The following is a 21,866-nucleotide window of genomic DNA, read 5'->3' as shown; positions in this document are numbered from 1 at the left end:
GGTTTGGATATCCTTCTCCTCCCCCATATGCATTGTTTGGAAAAACAGAAGGGGAAATTAAGGGAGAAATCCTACCCCTGCCCCCCAGCTCTCACCTCTGCATCCACTTCCTCTTCTGAAAATGTAATTGGCAAGATGCCAAGAGGTGTTAAGCTAGATTTTACTAACAGTGGTTTCGCATCTCATTAAATGATCATGGGGAAGGAGATTCAAAAAGATCTTGATCGGGACCCACTGAATGGGGATACATATAAGGTCTGCTTGGGACCCCCAAAATCAATGGCACCAGAGGAGGTGGGTGCTGGGAAACACAGCTTCACGTATAAAAAGCCTCAGTGAGTCAAGAGTGTGATACGGCCACCAGGGCAGCTAATAGGATCTTAGATGACAGTAATAGTACTGCAGGATCTACAAGTCCGGTGATGCTACTTAGCCTGCTTGGCCCAGCCAAAATGGAAGCTCACAACCTGGAACAGAGGGACTAGGAAATCCCAGCACATGTGGCGGGATGAGAGACCTGAGGATATGATGATAGGAGGGCGTCATTTGGAAAGAACCTGTCTCCTTGACTTTGAGAGGTAGAACCCAAACTTGTAGGTGGACTTTTGTTGGCTTCCTACAAAGAGGGGAGAGACCTCCTGAGTAGAGATCTCCCTCTCACTTGCAGCGATGTTGAAGAACATCTCCAGGCGTCTGAAAGATAACTCTCATGTCCATTCCCACTCTGGAATTCTATCCATTAGATGAGGGTTCTTCCAGTTTAAAAAAAGATATATAATATCTCCACACTTGCATATAGAAACAAAGGGTTGGACAGAAATATGACCAAAAAAATGACTTCCTCTTTCTAACATCTCATATCATTTCTATAACCTCCAGGACACATCCCTTCCATTTCTGTAATGAAGCCACAAGTGGTGATAATGTGTAAAACTCGTTACGTGGCATTTTCATGTCTCTACCCCAGACCCAGTTACCATGCTGTCTCACCAGATTTCCTGCACTCACCTCCCAGCTGGTATTTCCATACACACTGTCACCTTCCACCAACCTGTACACCTAAAAGTGGCCAGAGTGACCTTTTAAAAACAAGATTAGATCTCACCATTCCTCTACTCAGAAACCTGCGCTGACTTTCCAGTAAATCCTCAGTCTTTCAGTGGTGTCCATACTCTGTACGTGGGCCTGTAGCTCTCCCTTCAGTCGGCAAGCCTGCTCTTTCTCTTCGTCTGCACTGCAGCCACCCTGCCTCCTCTGTTTCCTTGAGAGCCCTGGACCACCTGCCTCCTGGCCTTTGCACAAGTTGTTTCTGCTGCCTGGAAGGCTCCCTTCACCTCCCCCCAACCCCCGCCAGTCCATTTACCTCCTGCCCACCCTTCAGATTTCAGATCAAAACTGATGTAGATTCAGCTCCATGTTACACAATCTTGGTGCACCCTTCCAGCACCTGTCACCCTTTCTAGCTGTGAAGATTTCACCATCGTCTCTCTCCCCCGTTAGGCTATAAGTTCTTGGACAGAGGGCATGTCTGTTTTGCTTGACCGTTTTTTCTCCAACGCCTGGCCCAGTACCCAGCACTTAGTAAGCCCTGGTTAAATACTTATCATCTCAGTAAATGAATGAAAGATATAAAATGTAACCACCTATTCGTCAAACTGTGGGCTGAAAAAGCTCTTCCCATGTTGGCATCTTAGGAACTGATTCAGTTAGATATGTTAACTGGGTTTACCTTGTAAAGTTAAAAAAAAAAAAGATGTTTGTATATCCACATGCATATAACAAAGGTGGGTATCTATTATTATACCGTATGAACTTAATTAAAAAAACTTGCCCTGAGAAAATTTACACTGGCAGGAAAATAGTCATGCTGGTTACAGTGTGACCATCTCATTCCATCTCTACCACTAATAAACCATCCGTCGTGGAATGAGTCAGAATTGCCTGTTGAAAGTGAATAAAATCTGATTCATGTTCATACATATATTAAGGACAGAAACAAAGAAAGAGGCTTTGAAAGTCGGGAGAGTTGGGGAGATGGTACCGTTCATTGCTTTGTCGCAGTGAGCTAAGTAAGTGCCCTTGGCCAGGGAGCACATCAGCGTATGTTCTGCCTTTGTTCATCCTCGGGGTATTGTTTGCACTGCACACAGGGCTGCTCCCTGGGAGCCCTGGCCCTAGAGACCGGCCCAGGACAGCCCCTTAGGTGGCATCTCACCCCTCATGCAACCCTCCTCCGCGCTTGGACGGGTCTGATGTGGCACCCTGTCCTTCTTGCAAACTCCAGTAGTACCGGGAGCAGAAACCAGGACTGAAGGGGGAACTACTTCGAGCAGCACCCTTATTTGAAAGGCTGGACCAGCCAGTTCATTCACCACATCCACCAGAGAGTGCTGACAGGCTGCGGTTTTCCTTTCTCCCTTTCTCCTTCCCCGTCCCGTGGGTTTTTCCAATGCCCACTTCATTTCTTTCCGTTTCTTACAATGCCTCTAAGTTTTCTTCTCTCCACCCAAGTATTTCCCCCTTGTCTGCATTCCTCTTTCATCCCTTGGTTCATCTCTTCCCTCCCCTCCCCTCTCCCTCAGCTTGGCCATCATCCAGAGAAGTCGCTCTAGAGGTGCACCTTCTTGATCCCTGGACCTTTCTCAGCTTGTTCAGCCCCTGCTCTGAGGTGCAGGGATGACAGAGCAGGGCTGCTGCCAGACAGAGAAGAAGGTAAACTTAGCAGCCTGTTAGCGCTGCTGCCCTGAGAGCTTCTGTAATCCTGAATACGGTTAGGACTCTAGGGCTTCCTTAGAATCAGTAGTGAAAACAGCTGTAGGTCAAAAGAAAAGCTCGGGTACAAAAAATAATAACAGAGGAAAAATAAATGAACTCTGAAATCACCGAGTTCAAAGAATTGCCTTTACTTTTTCACTAAGAAGCACAAAAAGCCCCACTCTTTTGTTTCCTGATGATCGGGAAAGCCAGGAAGCTCTGACACGCTTCCCTCTTTGTCTCTCTGAAAGGACATCTTTAGAGGAGATCTTTGAACTTCCTTTGAGGAACTGTCTTGAGGAACTATTGGCCCTTATCTAATGTGATTCTTAAAGGGAGAGGTCTGGACGTGACCGTGCTGCTCTTGGGCAGCGTACCCACATCTGTGTTGGACAATCCGAGATCGTTCCTGGTGGAGAGGCTGCCAGGTGCAGCCCACAGTCTCCAGGGCTCCTGGGGATTCTGATTCAGGAGCTGACGAGAGCTGGGTCTTTGAGTGGGTGATGGGTAGGTGAGATTTTGCATTTAGAATTGATGCCGGAATGATGAAAGCTTTAGGGGATGTCGGGTGAATGTCTTTTGCACATGGGAAGGACATGAATTTGGGGGCCAGAGAGTGGACTGTTATGGGTTGAACTGTGCTCCCCACCCCCAAAAAATTTTGTGGGCATCCTAACCCCCAGTACCTCAGAACGTGACCTGATTTGGGAATAAAGTCTTGTACAGAAGCAGTCAAGTTAAAATGAGGTCATCAGAGGGAGCTCTCATCCAATGTGACTGGTACCCTCATAGGAAGGGAAAATTTGGACACAGAGATCCCCCCAGGACAGTCTGTTATCAGGTGGTCAATGCATGAACCACTTCAGGCAACCCGAAGGCAGTGGAAAACGGATAGATTTTGAAGTCAGAAAGTCCCAGATCCAAATTCTGCTGCTTCCTTTGCCCTGTGACCTTGGGCACTCAGTATGGATAAAGGAGACACTTGGCCCTCTCTCAGGGTTACTGTGAGGATGAAACGGGGCTGTGTGTAAACCAGGCAGCATGGGGCGATGGGGTGGGTGGGCGGGGAGGGGTACTGGGTAAGTGGGAGCTCTAATTGTAACTGGGCTTCCTGTGTTGGAGTGACCTTCACCTGAAGATGCTCTTTTCACCTTTGGGGCCCCTACTTCTCACCACTCATGGACTTTTAAAGCTGGAAGGGCACGTGGAGGCTCTCTGTTCCCCCTCCCCCTGAATATTACAGATGAGGCACCTGAGGCCCAGAGAAACAAGTAACTGCAGCTGGCCTTGCTTGCTGTCCCCTGGGGCCTCCGGGAGCCAGGCCGGGTGCCCTTCCAGCAGCTGAGCGGCATCAGCTCACCATGGGTTTCACTCAGGCCTTTTGAGGACCTCCCCAGAAGATGCTCATGTGAATTAAACATCATTCTCATTGCCATCGTGAGACCCCCCTTTGATCAATTACCAGCTAATTTGGGGTGACCTCTGCCTTCTTTAGAGTCACCAATCCAGGAGAATGGAGGCAGCTTTGGGACAGTAGAGCAACAGCCAGCATCAGGAGGAAGGTCCCCACCCACCCCTGGCTGAGCTGCCGGCCTTGCCACCTCGGAGCTCGCACGATCCCCCTTTCTGTTTCGGCTTCTTCGTGCCCCATCTGATATCAGAGCCTTGCCTAGAGGCCCAGCCTGCTGTTACCTGGGGCCTGTAAAAATAAACATTTTAAAGCTTCTGAGTAAACTATTTGATTTCATACTAATAATGTTGTAAACACGTGGCTCGAAGAGCTCTCAGAAATACTTGAGGACAACTGCTTCTAGGCTAGTCTCCAATAACCAGGATCAGCCCTCCTCCAAATAACCTACACAACACGGGCCTGGGAGAACAAAGGTGTTTCTGCGTGAACTACAGCGAGGGCCGGGGGAAGGCCCGGGATCAGGTAGAACAAGTGGAGAGACAGCGTGGGCCTGGGTCTGTGAGCGGATTTGGCAATAACACGTAAGGAAGAACTTCATCCCCAGCCTGGGCTACGTCAGAAGCTGATACAGTCACAACCGTGCGAATGAAAATAATAAAAGACCTGAACGTGCCTCTGAGACTGGTCCTAAACCTCTCCTGATCGCCTAAGCCTTTCCTCATTGCCCTCTCACTTTGCTGTTGTGCTTCAGAAAACAACAAAAAAATCCCCTAAATTCTCTGTGCCCTTCCCATCTTAAATTCCATCTATTCTCAGAGGTTTCAGACCAAAGCAAGAGACTTTGGGCCTCCAAACACTTGTGGTCCTGTTCACCCCATCACCCTCTGAGGCACAGATTCTCAGGGGGAGTCGTTCCCAAACCTGACCTGACCAGAATAATGATGATCAGCTGGGTGTGGGAACCAGCCACGTGGACCCGCTCCTGTTACAGAGGAAGAGCCAGAGGCCGGGAACACTTAACATGAGTCATCCAAGGTCATACAGCTAGACTCATTCAAGGTCAGGCCACTAGGTCTCAGCGGTGTGGCGGTGAGGACCCAAGCCTTCTGCTCCCAGGCCCTGTGTGCCTTCCCTTTAACTGTCCTGTTTGCATTCTCACTGCTGCTTTTGGGGGTAATTCTGCCTTTCCCAGCTGTCTTCTCCATTTTCTTCCTCTTCATCTTTTTCCTTCCTCACGTACTAATGTCTCTGTAGGAAACAGGCCTAACTTGTCATAGACTTGGTGGGCAATAGCTACACAGGATTCCTATTAAAATTCCACTCCCCTAGTGGAGGTAAGCTTTTAAAGTATTATCATCCAGGGAATGCCCTGGCGGTCCAGTGGTTAGGACAACACGCTCTCACTGCTGAAGGCCCAGGTCCAATCCCTGGTTAGGGAACTAAGATCCCACAAGGCCGCGTGGCCAAAAACAAAAGTTTTATCATCCAGATACACTTTGGTGAAAATTAAGCGGTTGAGACTAGGCTGTGATAGGAGGGAAAGAAAGGACTGGAGGCTACTCATGGTGGCTTCTACTACCCGCTCCCCAGCCAGGAGCGAGACATGAGAAGGATAGAAAGGAAAAACTGGAAAACCGAATGCAGGTGTCCAGCTGGATCTATTTGAAGTATGCTCATGTGTCCCGTTCTTTTTCATCTCTAGGCCTTCGCCTATGCTGTTCCCTCTGCCTAGAATGCTTTTCCCTCCCTGACTTCTCCTGGCTAGCTTCAACTCATCCTTCTGGACTCGTGTCGTCTCCTCTATAGGCTCCTCTCTACCCTCTCTTCACTCCCCACCAGACACCCCAGGCTAGGCTTGTGTTCCTCCTGTGTTTCCATATCATTCTGCATTTCTACTGTCTTAACACCAAATGCTCTGTATGATAATTGCCTTCTCCTTTCCTTGGGCAGCAGGAGTTCTGTAAACTCAGGGTGGAGTTAGCAACACAACTTGTTTTTATTTTCTTTACATTGACTTAAATCCAGGTCTGAGTCTGTCATCTACTGGGCTGGCAGGAAATTCCATTTCAGTCCAAACTGGGGCCTGGCCCCTTCCTTAGGGTCATATAGGAACCTAAGAGGATGATGTGGTGCTTGGAAAAAGAGGGGCCTTGAACTTTTAGTGCATCCGGGTGGGCTCGATGTCCTTGTTGTCCAAGTCTGAGAAGACTCTTGAGGTCCAGGAGCCCTCTGTTTCTCTTGCAGACCCAAATCGCGGGTTTGTTTCTCTGTGGGGCTGGGAACCCTGGGACCCAGGGGTTAGCCCCCTCCGTGCATTCCCTGCTGTGGTCTTGCCACCTCTGGGCTCTGCTAAGGACCACGGCACAGTCCCCACTCGTGGAGCTGCAGTGTCTGTCCCCTGCTCCATGGGGGGACACTGGCAAAAACTCTCTCCTTTTGCCCCCGCTCCTCTGGGCCACCTCCTTTAATCTCTCCAGTGACTGTAGCCTGTCATAAAACAAAGAGATGTTCCCTTCACACTGCTTCTCCTTTGGGCATTGTCAACACCTGCGGGGAGAGAAATGTGAGAAGTCTGGACACATTCTCGGATGGGAAACATCTGGGGAGAACAAACAAATGATCTCCATAAGTGGACCTGTTTTGTTGGTTTGGATCCCCCAAGGCATTCCCAGGACCTAGTGCCTGGGCCACAGTATGTACTTAATGAAGATTTGGGAGCAAAATGAAAGCTGAATCTCGATTGGCCCAAGGCTGGCCACTTAGGGCTTTGCAGGTCGTGTGGTGACTGCACAAAATACCGAGGATCCCATTCAGACAGATGTGGTTGTCGAGCAAGATAGTTTTCTGGCAGATGTTTCGTAAAGTGTCTTGGAAAGGGGGAGCTTTTTTTTCTAATTTTCTTGCTCAAAGTTATAATCAGATCGTTGCCGACCTGGGTCCTTGGACTCTTTAATCAATAGAAATTGATAAGAGACCAGACGAGAAACTCAGGCAGTGCTTTATTGGGACTCGTGCTGCAGCATGAGAGGTAAAAACAAGAAACAGGAGCCCTTGCTTGCTGTCCTGGGGGGGCGCGGTGAGCTGGGGTGAGGGTGGGAGCGGATTGGTGGGTCGGGCCTGAGGTGTGGCTTAGGTGGCCTGCCCACCCCCTTGGTGGTGCTGTGTGCAGGGGTCACGTGCAGTACCCTGCTTTTGCTCCCGGCACCTCAGAAATGGCAGTTGGTTTGTGCCCTTTTTGTATTCTTTTCTGTATGTTGTTCATAATTTGCCCAACGGCACTTGCATGCAGTTATTTTTAGTCTTTTATAGTTTCTTTGTACTCTGTTGCTTGAGGAGATGTTTGTCCAGGTGCAAGCGCTCCAGTAAAGGGTCCCAGGTCCCAGCCTGTCTCAAAATCCAGTCTGCAAAAGAGTCATTAATATCACGTTCACCTAATTTGTAGTTGTTTGTACCTCTGAGTATTTGTAGATATTTATAAGTAAACTGTTCCAAAATATTTTTTTAATGTAGTTTATTAGTCATCATCACTTTCTTGATGCAGCCTGAACTCATTCTTTCTTATTTTGTCTCCACTAATGACTGAAAGTAAGCTTTTCTCCAAACTGATTGGGGTAGCTTGTGTCTATATGAAGACAGTTATCAAAGGACACACTGTGCTTCTAAGTTAAAGAAAATGCTCTCTATTTGTTCTCTTTACAGATCATTTGACAAAGGAGCCAGTGGAAGACACAGACCCTAGCACTATATCCCTTAATATGGTAGGTTACAACTTTTACATTAATGGTGATGACTCCTGGTTTTCCTTTTTCCCCTTTGTTATTTCTTTATATTTTTTATTACTTAGTACTTACATGAAATTTGAAACCCTAAAATAAGGTTTTCCAAGATAAATTTCTTTTTCATGATATTTCTCTGTGACATAATAAACTTGGGGTTTCTCCAGGTTAAAAATGGTGTTAGACTCTGTTTTCATTTTGCACATATCAGAAGTGGTCTTCTTAGGTTACGTGAGGTCTTTATCTGCTTGTCTACTTTTAACACTATCTTTAATTACCAATTCTTCAGAAATCAAAATATCTAACTTGAGATCGAAAGAAAAAATAGGACAACCTTAAAGTTAAAGGCGGCCTGCTCATGTGTCAGATGGGCATACACTGTTGATTTACCTCTGTTACCACTTTTTTTTTCTTTTAATTTTTGAAATTTATTTTTGGCTGTGTTGGGTCTTTGTTGTTTCACGTGGGCTTACTCTAGTTGCGGCAAGCAGGGTCTACTCTTTGTTGCGGTGCACAGACTTCTCACTGTGGTGGCTTCTCTTGTTGCAGAGCACGGGCTCTAGGCATGCGGGCTTCAGTAGTTGTGGCTTGCGGTCCCTAGAGCGCAGGCTCAGTAGTTGTGGCGCACGGGCTTAGTTGCTCTGTGGCATGTGGGATCTTCCCGGACCAGGGCTAGAACCCGTGTCTCTTGCATTGGCAGGCGGATTCTTAACCACTGCGCCGCCAGGGAAGTCCCTCTTCTGGCTTCTGATGGTCGTTGGCAGTTCTTGGTGTCCCCTGGCTTGTAGCTGCTTCGCTCCATTCTCTTCCTTTGGTGGCACATGGCCGTCTTCTCCCCGTGTGTCTATGTCTTGTTATCTCTTCTCCTCTTACAAGGACGTCTGTCCTATTGGATTAAGGGCCTACCCTACACCAGTATAACCTCATCTTAAGTAATTCTATCTACAATGACCCTATTTCCAATGAGGTCACAGTCTGAGGTACTAGGGGTTAGGACTTTGAGGTATTTTTGGAGGGGACACATTTTAACGATAACATTCCTTCCAGGATTAAATACATGGTCCTTGACATGGCAGATGAGGTCCTGCATGACCATGTCTCAACATCCCCCTGATGAGCCAGTTGTGTGTAGCTATTTGCTGCTCCACAAATGCCCCACGCCCTCCCCACCCCCCGTCCTGGGATACCCATAGTGCTGGCCCCTCCCTGCTTCCTCACATAATGAACTCCTATGCAACCCGCCACTCAGCCCAGGTGTTCCTTATCTGGGAAGGCTTCTCAGCCTTGGGGCCTTCGGGTGCTGCCTTATCCATAGTCCCTACTTTTTTCTTTCTTTTTTTTTTTTTTGCGGTACGCGGGGCCTCTCACTGTTGTGGCCTCTCCCATTGCGGACAGGCTCCGGACGCGCAGGCTCAGCGGCCATGGCTCACGGGCCCAGCCGCTCCGCGGCATGTGGGATCTTCGCGGACCGGGGCACGAACCCGTGTCCCCTGCATCGGCATGCGGACTCTCAACCACTGCACCACCAGGGAAGCCCCATGGTCCCTACTTTTTATCACATTGTGTGGGAATTATTTGCTTGCCTGACTTCCTGCGAGGCTGTGCTGACCGTCTTCCCATATGCAGAATGGGGCACGAAGCAGGCAGCAGTGTTAAATGAGCCAAGCTTCCCGAGATCCTAGAATGGCAGCCTTCCTAAATCCCTTTGCCTCCTTTGCAGGGTCTTCCATGGAAACTGGCTCCATTATTTCGTGTCCAACCCTGTCTTCCTTTTCCACCTCCAGCATGCATCCATCCTACAGGCTGGCCCATCTTCCAACCACCTGGCCTTGCTCCTCCGTGCCCACCATCTGCAATCACCATGCTCCTTTCTCGCGGTCCTCTGAGTCCTGGGCATTCTCTAGGCCCATCTCAACTGTAGTCTCTCCAGGAAACCTGCACTTGTTCGTTCATGTAGTCTGAACAGAGTCAAAATCTGGGGATGCACAGATCATGGTCCCTTCTCTTGAAACACTCACAGTCTATCTGAGGAAATAGACAAATACTTTGAAAAGAGCCCGAGAAGCACTATGGTACAGATGTGTTTTCCATGCTCTGGGGAGCAGAGTATGGAGAAGGATTTAGTCTGGGGGAAAAGTATTTGATTTTTAAGTTCCCTGTGATTGATGATTGATTGATTGATTGATTTCTTTTTTCACTCAGGATTGTGGTTTATTACAGCAAAAGTATTCAGATTAAAGTCAGCCAAAGGAAGAGGGGCATAGGACAGGGCCCAGGAAAGTTGCAAGCATGGAGCTTTCAGCTACCCTCTGTCAGTGACGTTGTGTTTACTTGTCTCAGGAATGATGTTTGATGATACACACAGAGTATTGACAACCAGGGAAGCTCACCCCATGCTTGGGGTCCAGAGTGTTATTGGGGCTCAGTCATGTAGACACGCTTGACCACCAGTGTGTCTGACCTTAGACTCCAGCCCCTTCACAGGTTGAACTGATACCGTAAAGACGATTGATTGATTTCTTTTGTGGAAAGGGGTTGGAGGCTTCTAGAAGGTTCTGAAACTTTACTGCCTAGCTCCAAAGAAACTCCAAGGAAAGGCGTTTAAAACAGAATCCCTGGTTCCACATTTGTTTCTTTTCCTCCTCTGTCCAAGGAAGATAGTGATGAGACTTACAGGAGAGTTGGGAGGTACAGCTAATTTTTTTTTAGGCTGGAGGACTATAGACCCAAAGGCCCAGATGCAGATGATGGTGGGAACTGAGCCGGGGTCAGAGGACAGGCTAGGGAGATTGGGTGCATCCCCACTCCTCTCATGGAAGTCTTTAGAAAATGACTACATTGTATAATCTGCAGTAGAAGCTTCCAGAAGCTTAGATACCTGCATATTTGTCGGTACCAACAAAGAAATATGTGATTATAAGAGCATTTGCTATTTTGAATTCCCTGTAACAGTACTGCCCTCAACTAAACCATTGGGGAATTGTGCATAATTGTGCATAATGGGTAACTAATTTGTAGATCTTCGTGCAATTAATGGGATAGTTACCTTTTGACTCCTGTCCTAGTCAACCCGTGACAGAGCTCTCCAATTGTGAGTACTGCCCAGAACACATGCTTATTGGCCCGAATGAGTGTCACAGAAATGGTGAGAAGAAATGGATCTGTCCCCATAATTCACTAACAGAAATGTCCTTCAATTTTGAGCTGCAGGAAATAGAAGAGCATTGCAGAAAAGAGAGGAAGTGTGGTTTAGTGGTCAGAGCTGAAGGCTTCTTCTGTTTCATGTTCCAGCATTAACTTCTCATCCACCTTGGTTTCATTTCTATAAAATTGAGAATGAAAGCAAGCAATGGGTCAGGCATATGGATAAATCCAAGGCTAAAAACTTGCAAGGATTTAAATTAAAATCATGACTTTCCCAAGACAAAGCTTTGTCTTCACTTTGATCTTATAATTGACTACGGTGTTTAAAAATAACACTCCTCTTTTGTTGGTCTCTACAGTCAGACAAATATCCCATTCAAGACACGGGACTCCCTAAAGGTATGTACAGTTAAAGTAGCAATTTAAACTTGTGATTACGTTCGTACCTTGAACAAAGCACTAGTCAAAGTAATTTTTCATTTTTTAAAATTGTAAAACAGAAGCATACTGATAATTTAGTGCATGATTTGACCTTCTCTGGTATGAATTTTCTTATTAAAATGTAGAAATTATTTTATAGCAAATTATACATCAAATTCCTATGGTGTTTTTTAACATGCATAAAATGAAGAAAGCCAGGACTGTGGGTTGCAAGTGTCAGAAATGTAGCTCAAATTAGTTTAAAAAGGGGGGCGGGACCTGGTGGCTTAGAGTCTTCGGGTGCTGCTAAATCCAAGCATTTAAACGATGTCTCAGGCTCAGCCCCCCACTCCCCCCACAATGGCTCTGTCTTCTGTGTTGGCTCCATACTCGAGCAGGCTTTCCCCACTTGGTGGGAAAGATAGTCTCTGACACCTCCAGCTTTACTTGGTGCAGCTAAAGATGCCGGGGCAAGAGGGAGCCTTTCCCGCAGCACACGTGACACAATTTTAGGGGCAAATCGTGAAAGGAGCAGTTTGGTCATGTGGCCATCCCTGTATCAGCTGCTGTCGTTGGAGGATGGAGGGGTGACCAGGTCTGAGCCTTGAGGTTGGAGGGTGGGGGGCGGAGGGCATGAAGTCAGTTGTACTCAAACCACAGGAAAGAGGGTTCTGTTAGCAGACAAGGGGCAAGGGATGCTGTCAGACCCCACAGCAAAAAGAGCTTGCTTTTATGATCCACAGGCGAATGTCTCAGGCGTGGTGCAGACCATAAAGGCCTGAGCCTTTCCTAATTTCCCCTGGGCAGCCTCCAAGGCTGTATCCAGTATGGAGGCTGAGCTGCCGCTTATCGCACTGAAGCGTTTACCTTGCGCTCTGCTGACCCGCCAGAGAGGAGGGGTGGGGAGCAATCAGATCTGAGCCGCTTCAGAGATGGCAGGGACACCCCGGCTTCCTGGAGAGGAAGGACTTCCCGGCACAGCCTGCTGTGGGGTTCCCCAGCAGCCCTTGTGGTGATGGGTATCACAGGGTCACTGGGTTGCAGGGTTGGGAGCTCCCTCGCAGGGCCCACCTGTGGTTAAGTCTGTAGTTCTGCCAAGTCCCCCTCCCTCATTCTCTACTCACCAGACTCTTCTTCCTGCTCTCTGAAATGGCATCATTAGAGTTTCATTCCTTTTGCCCCCTGTGCACGTCCAAGGAATGGCAGTGGTGTAGGGAAAAGAGGCTGAAGGCCAGGTTTGAGCCCAAATCCTGGCTGTACTAGGGGAGGCTTCTCCCAAGCACACTTTGCCCTTTCCCCTCTCCACGAATGACTTCTCAGTGTCCTGAATTCCCCAAGCTGTGATTGCCTAGTTCAGCAAGAAAGTGGAAGGTGCAAGCCAGGCCACCAGGACGAATCGGAGGCAGTCTTGGGCCGTGTTCCTTGGATTTTTAGGGTGCAGTGAAGAATTACCTGGGGAGCTAGTTTAAAATGCAGATTCTGGGCTTTGCTACTCCAAAATCATGATGTGGTGGGTCTGGGGTCAGGCCCAGAAACCTGTGTTTTTAATGCAAACCTGAGGGGGTGGGACACAGACCTCCCTTTGAGAGCCTTCCTAAGAAGCTTCAAGAATGTGGCGTGGGGGCTTCCCTGGTGGCGCAGTGGTTGAGAATCTGCCTGCCAACGCAGGGGACACGGGTTCGAGCCCTGGTCTGGGAAGATCCCTCATGCTGCGGAGCAGCTGGGCCCGTGAGCCACAGCTACTGAGCCTGCGCGTCTGGAGCCTGTGCTCCACAACAAGAGAGGCCGCGACAGTGAGAGGCCCGCGCACCGCGATGAAGAGTGGCTCCCGCTCGCCGCAACTAGAGAAGAAAAGCAGACCCAACAAAACCAAATAAATAAATAAATAAATTTATATTAAAAAAAAGGATGTGGCGTGCCACGTGTAGGAGACATGTAAGAGACACCGAGCTGCAGCCAGACCGCCAGCTCTGAGAGGACTCAGCAGTTGACCTCATGGCTCAGGGTCCCAGTGTCCAGTCTGCAGTGCAGAGAGGAAAGTATTACACCGACCTCCCAGGGTGCTTGTGAGAATTCAACGAAACGAGACTGGAACAGCACCTGACTCCCAACAAGCATCTGACAGGTGTGGAGGGAAATCTGGCAAAAGAATCGTGAGCCATCAGGGTAGAGGACTGTTGAAAGCTTTTGTAGTGGAGAGGCAAGAGTGGAACCACCGTTTTAGGTAGACTGGGCCGCAGCAACTATTCGAAGACCTTTTCTATCACTCTTGAACATGATTTTCTGTTTTAAGAGAAGATTGTTGCTTAGCAGCCTGATAATACAGTATCTGTACCGTTGGGTTTCTCCTAGAATTTGAGTTTTACAAAACCTTAATTAAAATTAATTAAAATGGTGGTGAGTTGACAAGTAACTCCAGATCATTCCTCTGTCCTTATTCATGAGGGGGAGAGGGGAAGTGTTATTAAGCACATAATTTCTTATCTCCAAGAAATACATCGTCTTCTATGTAATATCCAACATTTGCATTTAATAACAATTTAATGTCTGCAGTATTTTTTTAAAACATACCATAATGGAGCCAGTATCATCGTTAAATGCTTATGGTAATTTTCTCACTGAAGTTGTTTTTAGGGAAACAAAGCCCATATATAATTAGTGAAGAGACTAATTTACAGCTTAAAAGTAAATGTAGGCTTCCCTGGTGGTACAGTGGTTAAGAATCCACCTGCCAGTGCAGGGGACACGGGTTGGAGCCCTAGTCCGGGAAGATCCCATATGCTGCGGAGCAACTAAGCCCGTGCAGCACAACTACTGAGCCTGCGCTCTAGAGCCCGCGAACCACAACTACTGAGCCTGCGCTCTAGAGCCCATGCTCCGCAACAAGAGAAACCACCGCAATGAGAAGCCCGTGCACTGCAACGGAGAGGAGCCCCCGCTCGCCGCAACTAGAGAAAGCCCGCACGCAGCAACGAAGACCCATCACAGCCAAAAATAAAAATGGATAAATAAATTTATTTTTTAAAAAAGTAAATGTAATCTAATTATATGAAGAACAATTCAGACTCTGACACTTAAGTGAATTCTAGGGGGGCTATACTATATTTAATAGAGGAGTCATTTGTAATTAGCTTGAACCATTTCCATATGATTTTAAAAGTCCTCAAAATGTATTTTCTTAAGAAAATGAGCATGTTTCACAAAGTCTTCATTATAATTCTAGTATACTCCTGCTTTTCCCCTGGACAGTACACCATAGTCCCTTAACACGGTCCACACTAGAGTGGCTCTCGATAATGTGCTTTTACCCATAAATCAACTGTGGGACTCCAGTGTGATTTCAACGATCAGCACGTTTTTGAGGTGAAACGTGTTATTATACCTGTTTTCTTGTCGGGAACAAATGTGTAGCTTCTGCCTCCCCTGATTTTAGAGATTCGGGAGGTTCATTCTATCAGGCTTCTGTTATGATAGGTGCTCTGTGAGGATCTGTAGGCACCAAACTCAGGGCTAATTTAAGATTGGGGTTTATCTTATATCACAGAATTCCTGTATCTCGTAGAAACTGCCGGCTTGAGGGTTCTGAAGGGAATGTGACTCTTCATATTTTGAGAGAAAAATGTCTTTGGAAAAAGAATTCTGATTTTTGAGGCACTATTCCTAGTGAGGGGAAATTGCACATAACTACATCATAAAGCAATCAAGATTTTACCATCTTCACCTTGTCTGGCATTACTGCCCTTCCATTCAAAAAATTTAAATAACGGATGTAAAGTTAAAGAGAATTAGACTGATTTTATTGTTAATTATTTTGAGAAATTTGAACTTAAGTATGGATGATATTTGGAATAATTCGTTAACTAAATGTAGAAGTAGTAGTTCCGTTTGAAAAAGGAGAAAATAAACAAGTACTCAGGAGATCACCAAAATAATTCCTAAGTAAAAATGTCTGCCTGAAAACTAGCAGGCCAATGTGTTGTATTTTAGACGGTTTCTCATCTTGCCAGTTGACTGACAGTATCTTGCTGATAGGTTTCCTTGTTGTAACATGAAACTAAAAGCCCCTCCTTCCCGCACGATTTACCGTGACCTGGTCCTGCTCATTCCACAAGTTCACTGCCTTCCACCCAGCCATGACGGAGAGTCCTGACAGTCTCCTGTTTTAGCAAACCAACCCCTCCCCCAGTTATGACACACATACAAAGATGGCCATTCTTTTTTTTTTGCGGTATGCGGGCCTCTCACTGTTGTGGCCTCTCCTGTTGCGGAGCACAGGCTCTGGACGCGCAGGCTCAGCGGCCATGGCTCACAGGCCCAGCCGCTCCACAGCATGTGGGATCTTCCCGGACCGGGGCACGAACCCGTGTCCCCTGCATCAGCAGGCGGATTCTCAACCACTGTGCCACCAGGGAAGCCCCGAAGGTGTTTTCTTTTATGGAGGGTAGCGGGGAGGGAGAGGGGTGCAACCACAGGAGTGCTTGGGGGACCATGTAAGAAAAGTTGCTTTTTAATTTCAGGCTAACATTGCGTTGGGAAATAAAAAGCCCCACTTGTCCAATAATGCTGGGTTAACAATTATGACACTGGCCATTGTGAGAATTAGTATGACTGAAGTCACATGTCTGTGACGTTTTGCTGTGAAAAATCAGTGTGCAACCGAATTCTGTGGGGGGCTTGTTAGGTGTCAGATTTCTGGGGTCCCTGAGATTCCAATTCAGAAGGTCTGGAGTGGAGCCCAGCAATCTGCATTGTTAACAGGCAGCCCAGGTGATTCTGGTGCAAGAGAGCTGGGACTGTCTTGAGAAACAGAAGGCTAGGTAAGCTCTCTACTATTCCAGCTTAAAAAGATACCATATGGAATCTTAATAAGAGACCGTGCTTTTAGTTTAAATTTTGCAGATAATAATGTTAAGGAAAAAATGGCCTTTAGTCAGAATTGTGTAGGCAGTAATAAATATAGCCCCTTATATGAATAAATCTATCAGCCCAGCCTATAATAGGTCAATGAATGTTAAGGAATGTAAAAATAAATAGATGAATTAATCTGTCACTCAGTCCTAACTTTTGAACCTTGAATTAAATGATTCTCTATTAAGGGCTTTATTAACTCTAAAATTTTACATGCCACTAAACATTTCTTTCATAACATAATATATTACTGGCGATTTTCAAGGTTAGAGTGGGATGTTGAATTCTGTGGTTAAAGATTAAAATCTGATGGAACAAAATCAATTTTTAATGCATTTGTACAATCTTCACCACAAGTTGGGGAACTGTGAAGTTAACACATATGTAAGACAACCTAAGGATGGAATTTCCTTCCTACCAGTTAATTCCGAAAGGTGTTAGACATTTCGCATGCCTATCATGTTCCTTTGACTTTCACTGGCAATCCCCACTTTAACCATAGAACTGAAGTGGTTTCGGTTTGACTTTTAGGAGGGTGAGCTATCAAGACAAGTATAATCCCACTCTGCTCTCTGAGAGATTTAGTAAACTGTCAAACAGTGAACACCATGGAATCTGATGTAAGGTTATCAGAGGGGAACGTGTTTGGACTACCTCCTGTTCACCCTGTTGGTGAGGGAGGGATCCTGCCCTGGGGTTATGGGGATGGCCACACACAGGACACCTGACACTGGGCAGATGAGATTGACAGTAGCTTGTGAGTCACGGATATTCACCGCCTGGGGAGGGAGAACGCTGCACCCCATGCAGGGTCTCATGGGGGATGCACTTGGGAACAGAGTGAACAACCAGGGGCTGTGGGTGACAAGCACTGTCCTGTCAAGAGGGTGTGTGACCCCTGGTTCCCAGGGAAGGATATGATGACTTGTCTGAATAATTCAGTGGTCTGGCAGGGAACTGAAACCCACTGCTCAGGGATAAGCAGGGACTGTGCCTGGTCCCCTTGAAAAGGAGCGTTGTTTAGCTGGCAGTCTTATCCACAGGAGCAGAGCGGGGAGGGGAACTTGAAGCTGGGCCATTCAGGGTCCTCCTGGTTTTACCAGATGTAAACAGCACATAATATTGAGTCTTAATTTTAGGCCTTACAACCACGGAGTATGTGCTTTCTTTATCAAGCTTGCATCTTTTTTTTTTTTAATCCCTAGCAGAGGAGTGTGATCCAATTAGCTTGAACTGCCCAACAAATTCTGATGTGCAACACCAGGTAAGAATAATTTCAGTTATATTTTTACCCTTAGGTACATGCTAATCTAACTAGAATTTATTTAGGAATTGTCTTCCAGAGCTTTAAACATAAAGAAAGAACAGGATTTTTAGATAAGTTTGGAAATGATCTTTAAGCATCCCAGTAATGTAGCACATCTATACAACTTCTGTTACTTTGAGTAACTGAGGTAGCTTTAATCCACTTTTTGGAAATAAATACTTATCCAGATGCCAAAAACCATCAGTGTTACTGAGTTAGAGAGTTGCTTTCTTTCGTGTGTAGTTGGTATGCTGTGGATAGGAACTTTTTAAAGAAGCCTCAACAAAACTGGGTAGTTTAAAAACATTTTTGTAATGTTTTATAAAACTTTTACTTTGTTCAGATATCAGATGTCAGATTTTAACATATTATTTTAATTGTCCTTTTCCAAAATACATCTATTGTTTTCTGATTATAAAAGACTGTTATTTTAAACTTCAGATACAACAGAAATGTACCAAAAGCTTGAGAATCGCTTGTCACATTCCATTGTTCACCTTTTGAGGTACATCCTTCCAGAAGCTGCCTGGGGTCACCGTGTGCTTCAGTTACTACTTGTACTTTCCAGCCTATCTCTGTTTACTCACTCAAAGCTCATTAGCAAAACTGCACAATACCTCACATCTGTTAAACTATAGTTAGAACACTACATGTCTCAAAAAGGATGTCTTGCCTGAAGATAGACTGGTTGGGTCCTGCTCTCTTTATAATATTGATACCAAGTTAATTTTTGCAAGACAAATTTGAAGCTTTGTTTAGTCTTCCTTTTAAAACATCAGTCAGTAATCATTAATAGTGATATTCTTGGATAATCAAATCACTTTTTTAGTAAAGCAGAGTTATACAATAGTTGATAAAACAAGCAATTTTAATCATAAACACGATTCTCTTGAAAATCGTCAGTGGTGCTTTTTTTTTTTTTTTTTTTTTTGGTACGCGGGCCTCTCACTGTTGTGGCTTCTCCCGTTGCGGAGCACAGGCTCCGGATGTGCAGGCTCAGCGGCCATGGCTTACGGGCCCAGCCGCTCCGTGGCGTGTGGGATCTTCCTGGACCCGGGCACGAACCCGTGTCCCCTGAATCGGCAGGCGGACTCTCAACCACTGCGCCACCAGGGAAGCCCAGTGGTGCTACTTTTAACTTTGATTTGGGGGTCTTCAGTCACCCACTGAGAATATTATTTTCTTATTTATTAATCCTGATACTCAGCATTTTTCTTGGAATTACAATCTAATGATTGACTTTGATATTGACTGAATTTGAGCTATTTTAGTGAACCTAAAGTATAAATTTTTCCTTTCTTGAAATCCTTAATTTGTTTAATAAAGTTTTGCTCCCCACATTTTTTGCAACACAATACAGACTCCTTTGAAGATACAAAAATGTTACGTTGTTTGTTTAGTTTTAGTGATTTTCCAAAATCATTTAAGATTAGGTACAGAATATGCATTAGGACACTGTTCAGTATTTTTTCTGATTTCAGTGTTATAGTTCTGGCTTTATCAAGTAGACTATCTTTAAAGATGGGAAAAGATTTATCAGCTAAAGAAAGCGGGAAAAACCTATTTGAGATTTTTATTTAAGTTCTGTTTTAAAACAGGGTGTCTTACATTCTTATAAAAAGTAGCACTGTACCTACCTACTGCAGTTGGTTATTTCTTTGCATAATCTATAGGATTTGTTCTAACTGCTAGATACCCAGAAAGAGTCTTTGAAACCAACTTGGCAGTTAGAACAAAGAAAACTCACTAGGGGAGAAATGTTTAAAAAAAACAAAAACAAAAACATCCCCACGCTTCATTTTCTATAGCTCAGACGTTAAAAGCAAGTTGAAAATACATTTTTTAGAATATTACCATTTGCCGTTTCATTGATTTTTATAATTTAAAAACTAAAATCCACTTCACTGAAGAGTTAATTTTAGCCACCTTTTTTGAATGATGCCACGGAAAAACACTGTGGTGTCCTGGCATCAAAATGGAAATCTGACATGTCATAAAATTTCATAAAGGACCCTTTACTTTTAGTAATTTAAAATCAATACCCCATCTATTAGAGCTATCCTACTTCTACAGTTTGTTACAGCTGGTACTTGTCGAGCATATGTTCTGAGACCGGGTATTCTTGGACATGAAATATACCAGGGGGAGTGGGGGGGAGGCAGACCCCAGGCAGAGCTTCCAGACCCGGAGAAGCAGTGTACACAGCATTAGATTCTAAATGTGGATATGGTTCAGCTGTTTAAAAGTTTTTCATGGTTCTTTTTTTAAAAAATATTTATTTATATATTTATTTGGTTGTGCTGGTTTGGTTTATCTTAGTTGTGGCAGATGGGCTCCTTAGTTGTGGCAGATGGGCTTCTTAGTTGTGGCAGATGGGCTCCTTAGTTGTGGCATGCGAATTCCTAGTTGCAGCATGCATGTGGGATCCAGCTCCCTAACCAGGGATTGAACCGGGCCCCCTGCATTGGGAGCGAAGAGTCTCTTTCACCCTCACGGTTCTTTATGTTATAGAAAATGTTTCCCAGAACCTTTGTCAAACAATAAAATTTTAACTACTTTAACTACAGGCACACATGTATGACAAATTATAGTAAAGCAAAATTTGTTCCAGTTTGTAGCCAAGGATCCATGCCAAGAGGAAACTGAGGTAGTAAGAAAAACAGTAAATATTAGGATGCTAAGTTGGAGTTAGAAGTTATGAAAAAAATGACATTTTCTTCTATTTATACTGTTTTTTTGGTTTTACCAAACTGTAATTTTTTTTTAAGGTTTAAAAACCACATTAAGTTATTGGTATGATATGGTATTATTAGTGTGATACTAATTTATGGTGTTGGTAATAAGGGAAACTGGTGTAGGGTGTACAGGAATGCTCTATACTATCTTCTCAAATTTTCTGTAAATCTAAAACTATTTTGAAGTATATATATATTTTAAAAACCACACTAAATGGAATTTAGAATCTAGAAAAACAAAAAAATTCATCCAAAATCGCACCACTCTAATACTCTATTTTTGTCATTTTGATGTATTCACTTATACATTTTTTTCATAAGGATAATTATAGAAACTGTTTGCAGACAATTTTATATCTTGCTTTTGTTATATAATATTATCTCACAAACATTTCATCCAGTTTGCTACATGGCCTTACCATCCGTCTGAATGGCTGCATGATACTGTCACCTCTGATATTTATTGATAACAGAAATAGATTCAAGGATGTGTGTCTGAGGGCAGGGTGAGAGCACTCCTGGTAGAAGGAATGCTGTAAGCAAAGGCTCTGAGAAGAGTCAGGGACAAATACTTTGCCTGGAGCTGAAGTATTGGGAGATTGTAGGCAGTGAGGCTGGAAGATCTGTTGGATCTGGGGTCCCAGAGCCTTGAATTCCAGAGAGAGGCAGATGGAAGGTATTGGTGGTTTTAAGGGATGGTCCCATGACTGTATCTGGGACCCTGGGAGACTGGAGAGAAGATGAGACCAGGTCTTAGGCCTGTGATTGGGAGAGGGATGCTACTAACAATATCAATAGAGAATTCAGGAGGACGATAAGATTTGTGTGTTTTTAGAATTGAGAGTTGTTTGTTTGTGGGCTGTGGAAAAAGGAGATAATGGTCTATAGAGTTTGGGGTATGTGAGATGTGTGATAGGAAGGGCTGCATTAGGATTCCTGCATCAGGTTACACTTGAAGCCCAAGGGGAGGATGGGACTGTCGATGAGAGAGTCCTTGTGCAAAAGCAGAGAGGAGAGCCCAGGATGGAGCCTTGAAGAACAATTTGGAGGCCAGAGGAAGAAAAGGAGCTCAGAGGCAGACAGAGGAGTGGCCAGAGAAGAACACTGTCAGTGGTCGAGGCATCTGTACTTTCCTTTGCAGCACTTTCCCAGTTTACAGTCACATGTTTGCTGATGGCTTCATTGTCTCTCCCCACGAGGGCAGGGACTGCTGTGTTTTTTGGCTTGTAAGTGTATCCTCCATCCCTAGCACATAGTAAAGTCTCAATAAATACATGTTGAGTAAAGAGAGAAAAAGGCCAGGATTGGGCATTGCTTCACGTGCCAAGGAAAAGGCCGTCAGCATCATCCTGTGGTCAAGGGCGAGGATTTGTCCTTTCAGACGTTACTGGGACCTTTCAGGAAGGAACTCG

At 45.3% G+C, this 21,866-nt stretch overlaps 2 protein-coding genes across 5 annotated transcripts in view; both read left to right on the top strand.

The window, feature by feature from the left end:
• The window catches only part of EDARADD (EDAR associated via death domain), an 89,265-nt gene that overhangs the window by 29,622 nt on the left and 37,777 nt on the right, over positions 1-21,866 (top strand). For both annotated transcript variants that reach the window (XM_033842005.2, XM_073793645.1), the window contains one exon: positions 7,865-7,923. In XM_033842005.2, coding sequence (XP_033697896.1) covers positions 7,865-7,923 — 59 coding nt within the window. The remainder of the gene's footprint in view (positions 1-7,864; positions 7,924-21,866) is intronic.
• Positions 7,865-21,866, top strand: part of LGALS8 (galectin 8) — a 103,462-nt gene continuing 89,460 nt past the window's right edge. For 2 of the 3 annotated variants that reach the window (XM_073793642.1, XM_073793640.1), the window contains exons 1-3: positions 7,865-7,923; positions 11,445-11,484; positions 17,619-17,677. In XM_073793642.1, the coding sequence (XP_073649743.1) occupies positions 17,664-17,677 (14 nt within the window). In that variant the 5' untranslated portion in view covers positions 7,865-7,923; positions 11,445-11,484; positions 17,619-17,663. The remainder of the gene's footprint in view (positions 7,924-11,444; positions 11,485-17,618; positions 17,678-21,866) is intronic. The other variant, XM_073793641.1, reaches the window with a different exon arrangement.

This window comes from Tursiops truncatus, chromosome 16 (genome assembly GCF_011762595.2).
Source record: "Tursiops truncatus isolate mTurTru1 chromosome 16, mTurTru1.mat.Y, whole genome shotgun sequence".
NCBI lineage: Eukaryota > Metazoa > Chordata > Mammalia > Artiodactyla > Delphinidae > Tursiops > Tursiops truncatus.
The sequence above is the reverse complement of the archived record's forward strand: the minus strand, read 5'-3'. Positions and strand labels throughout refer to the sequence as shown.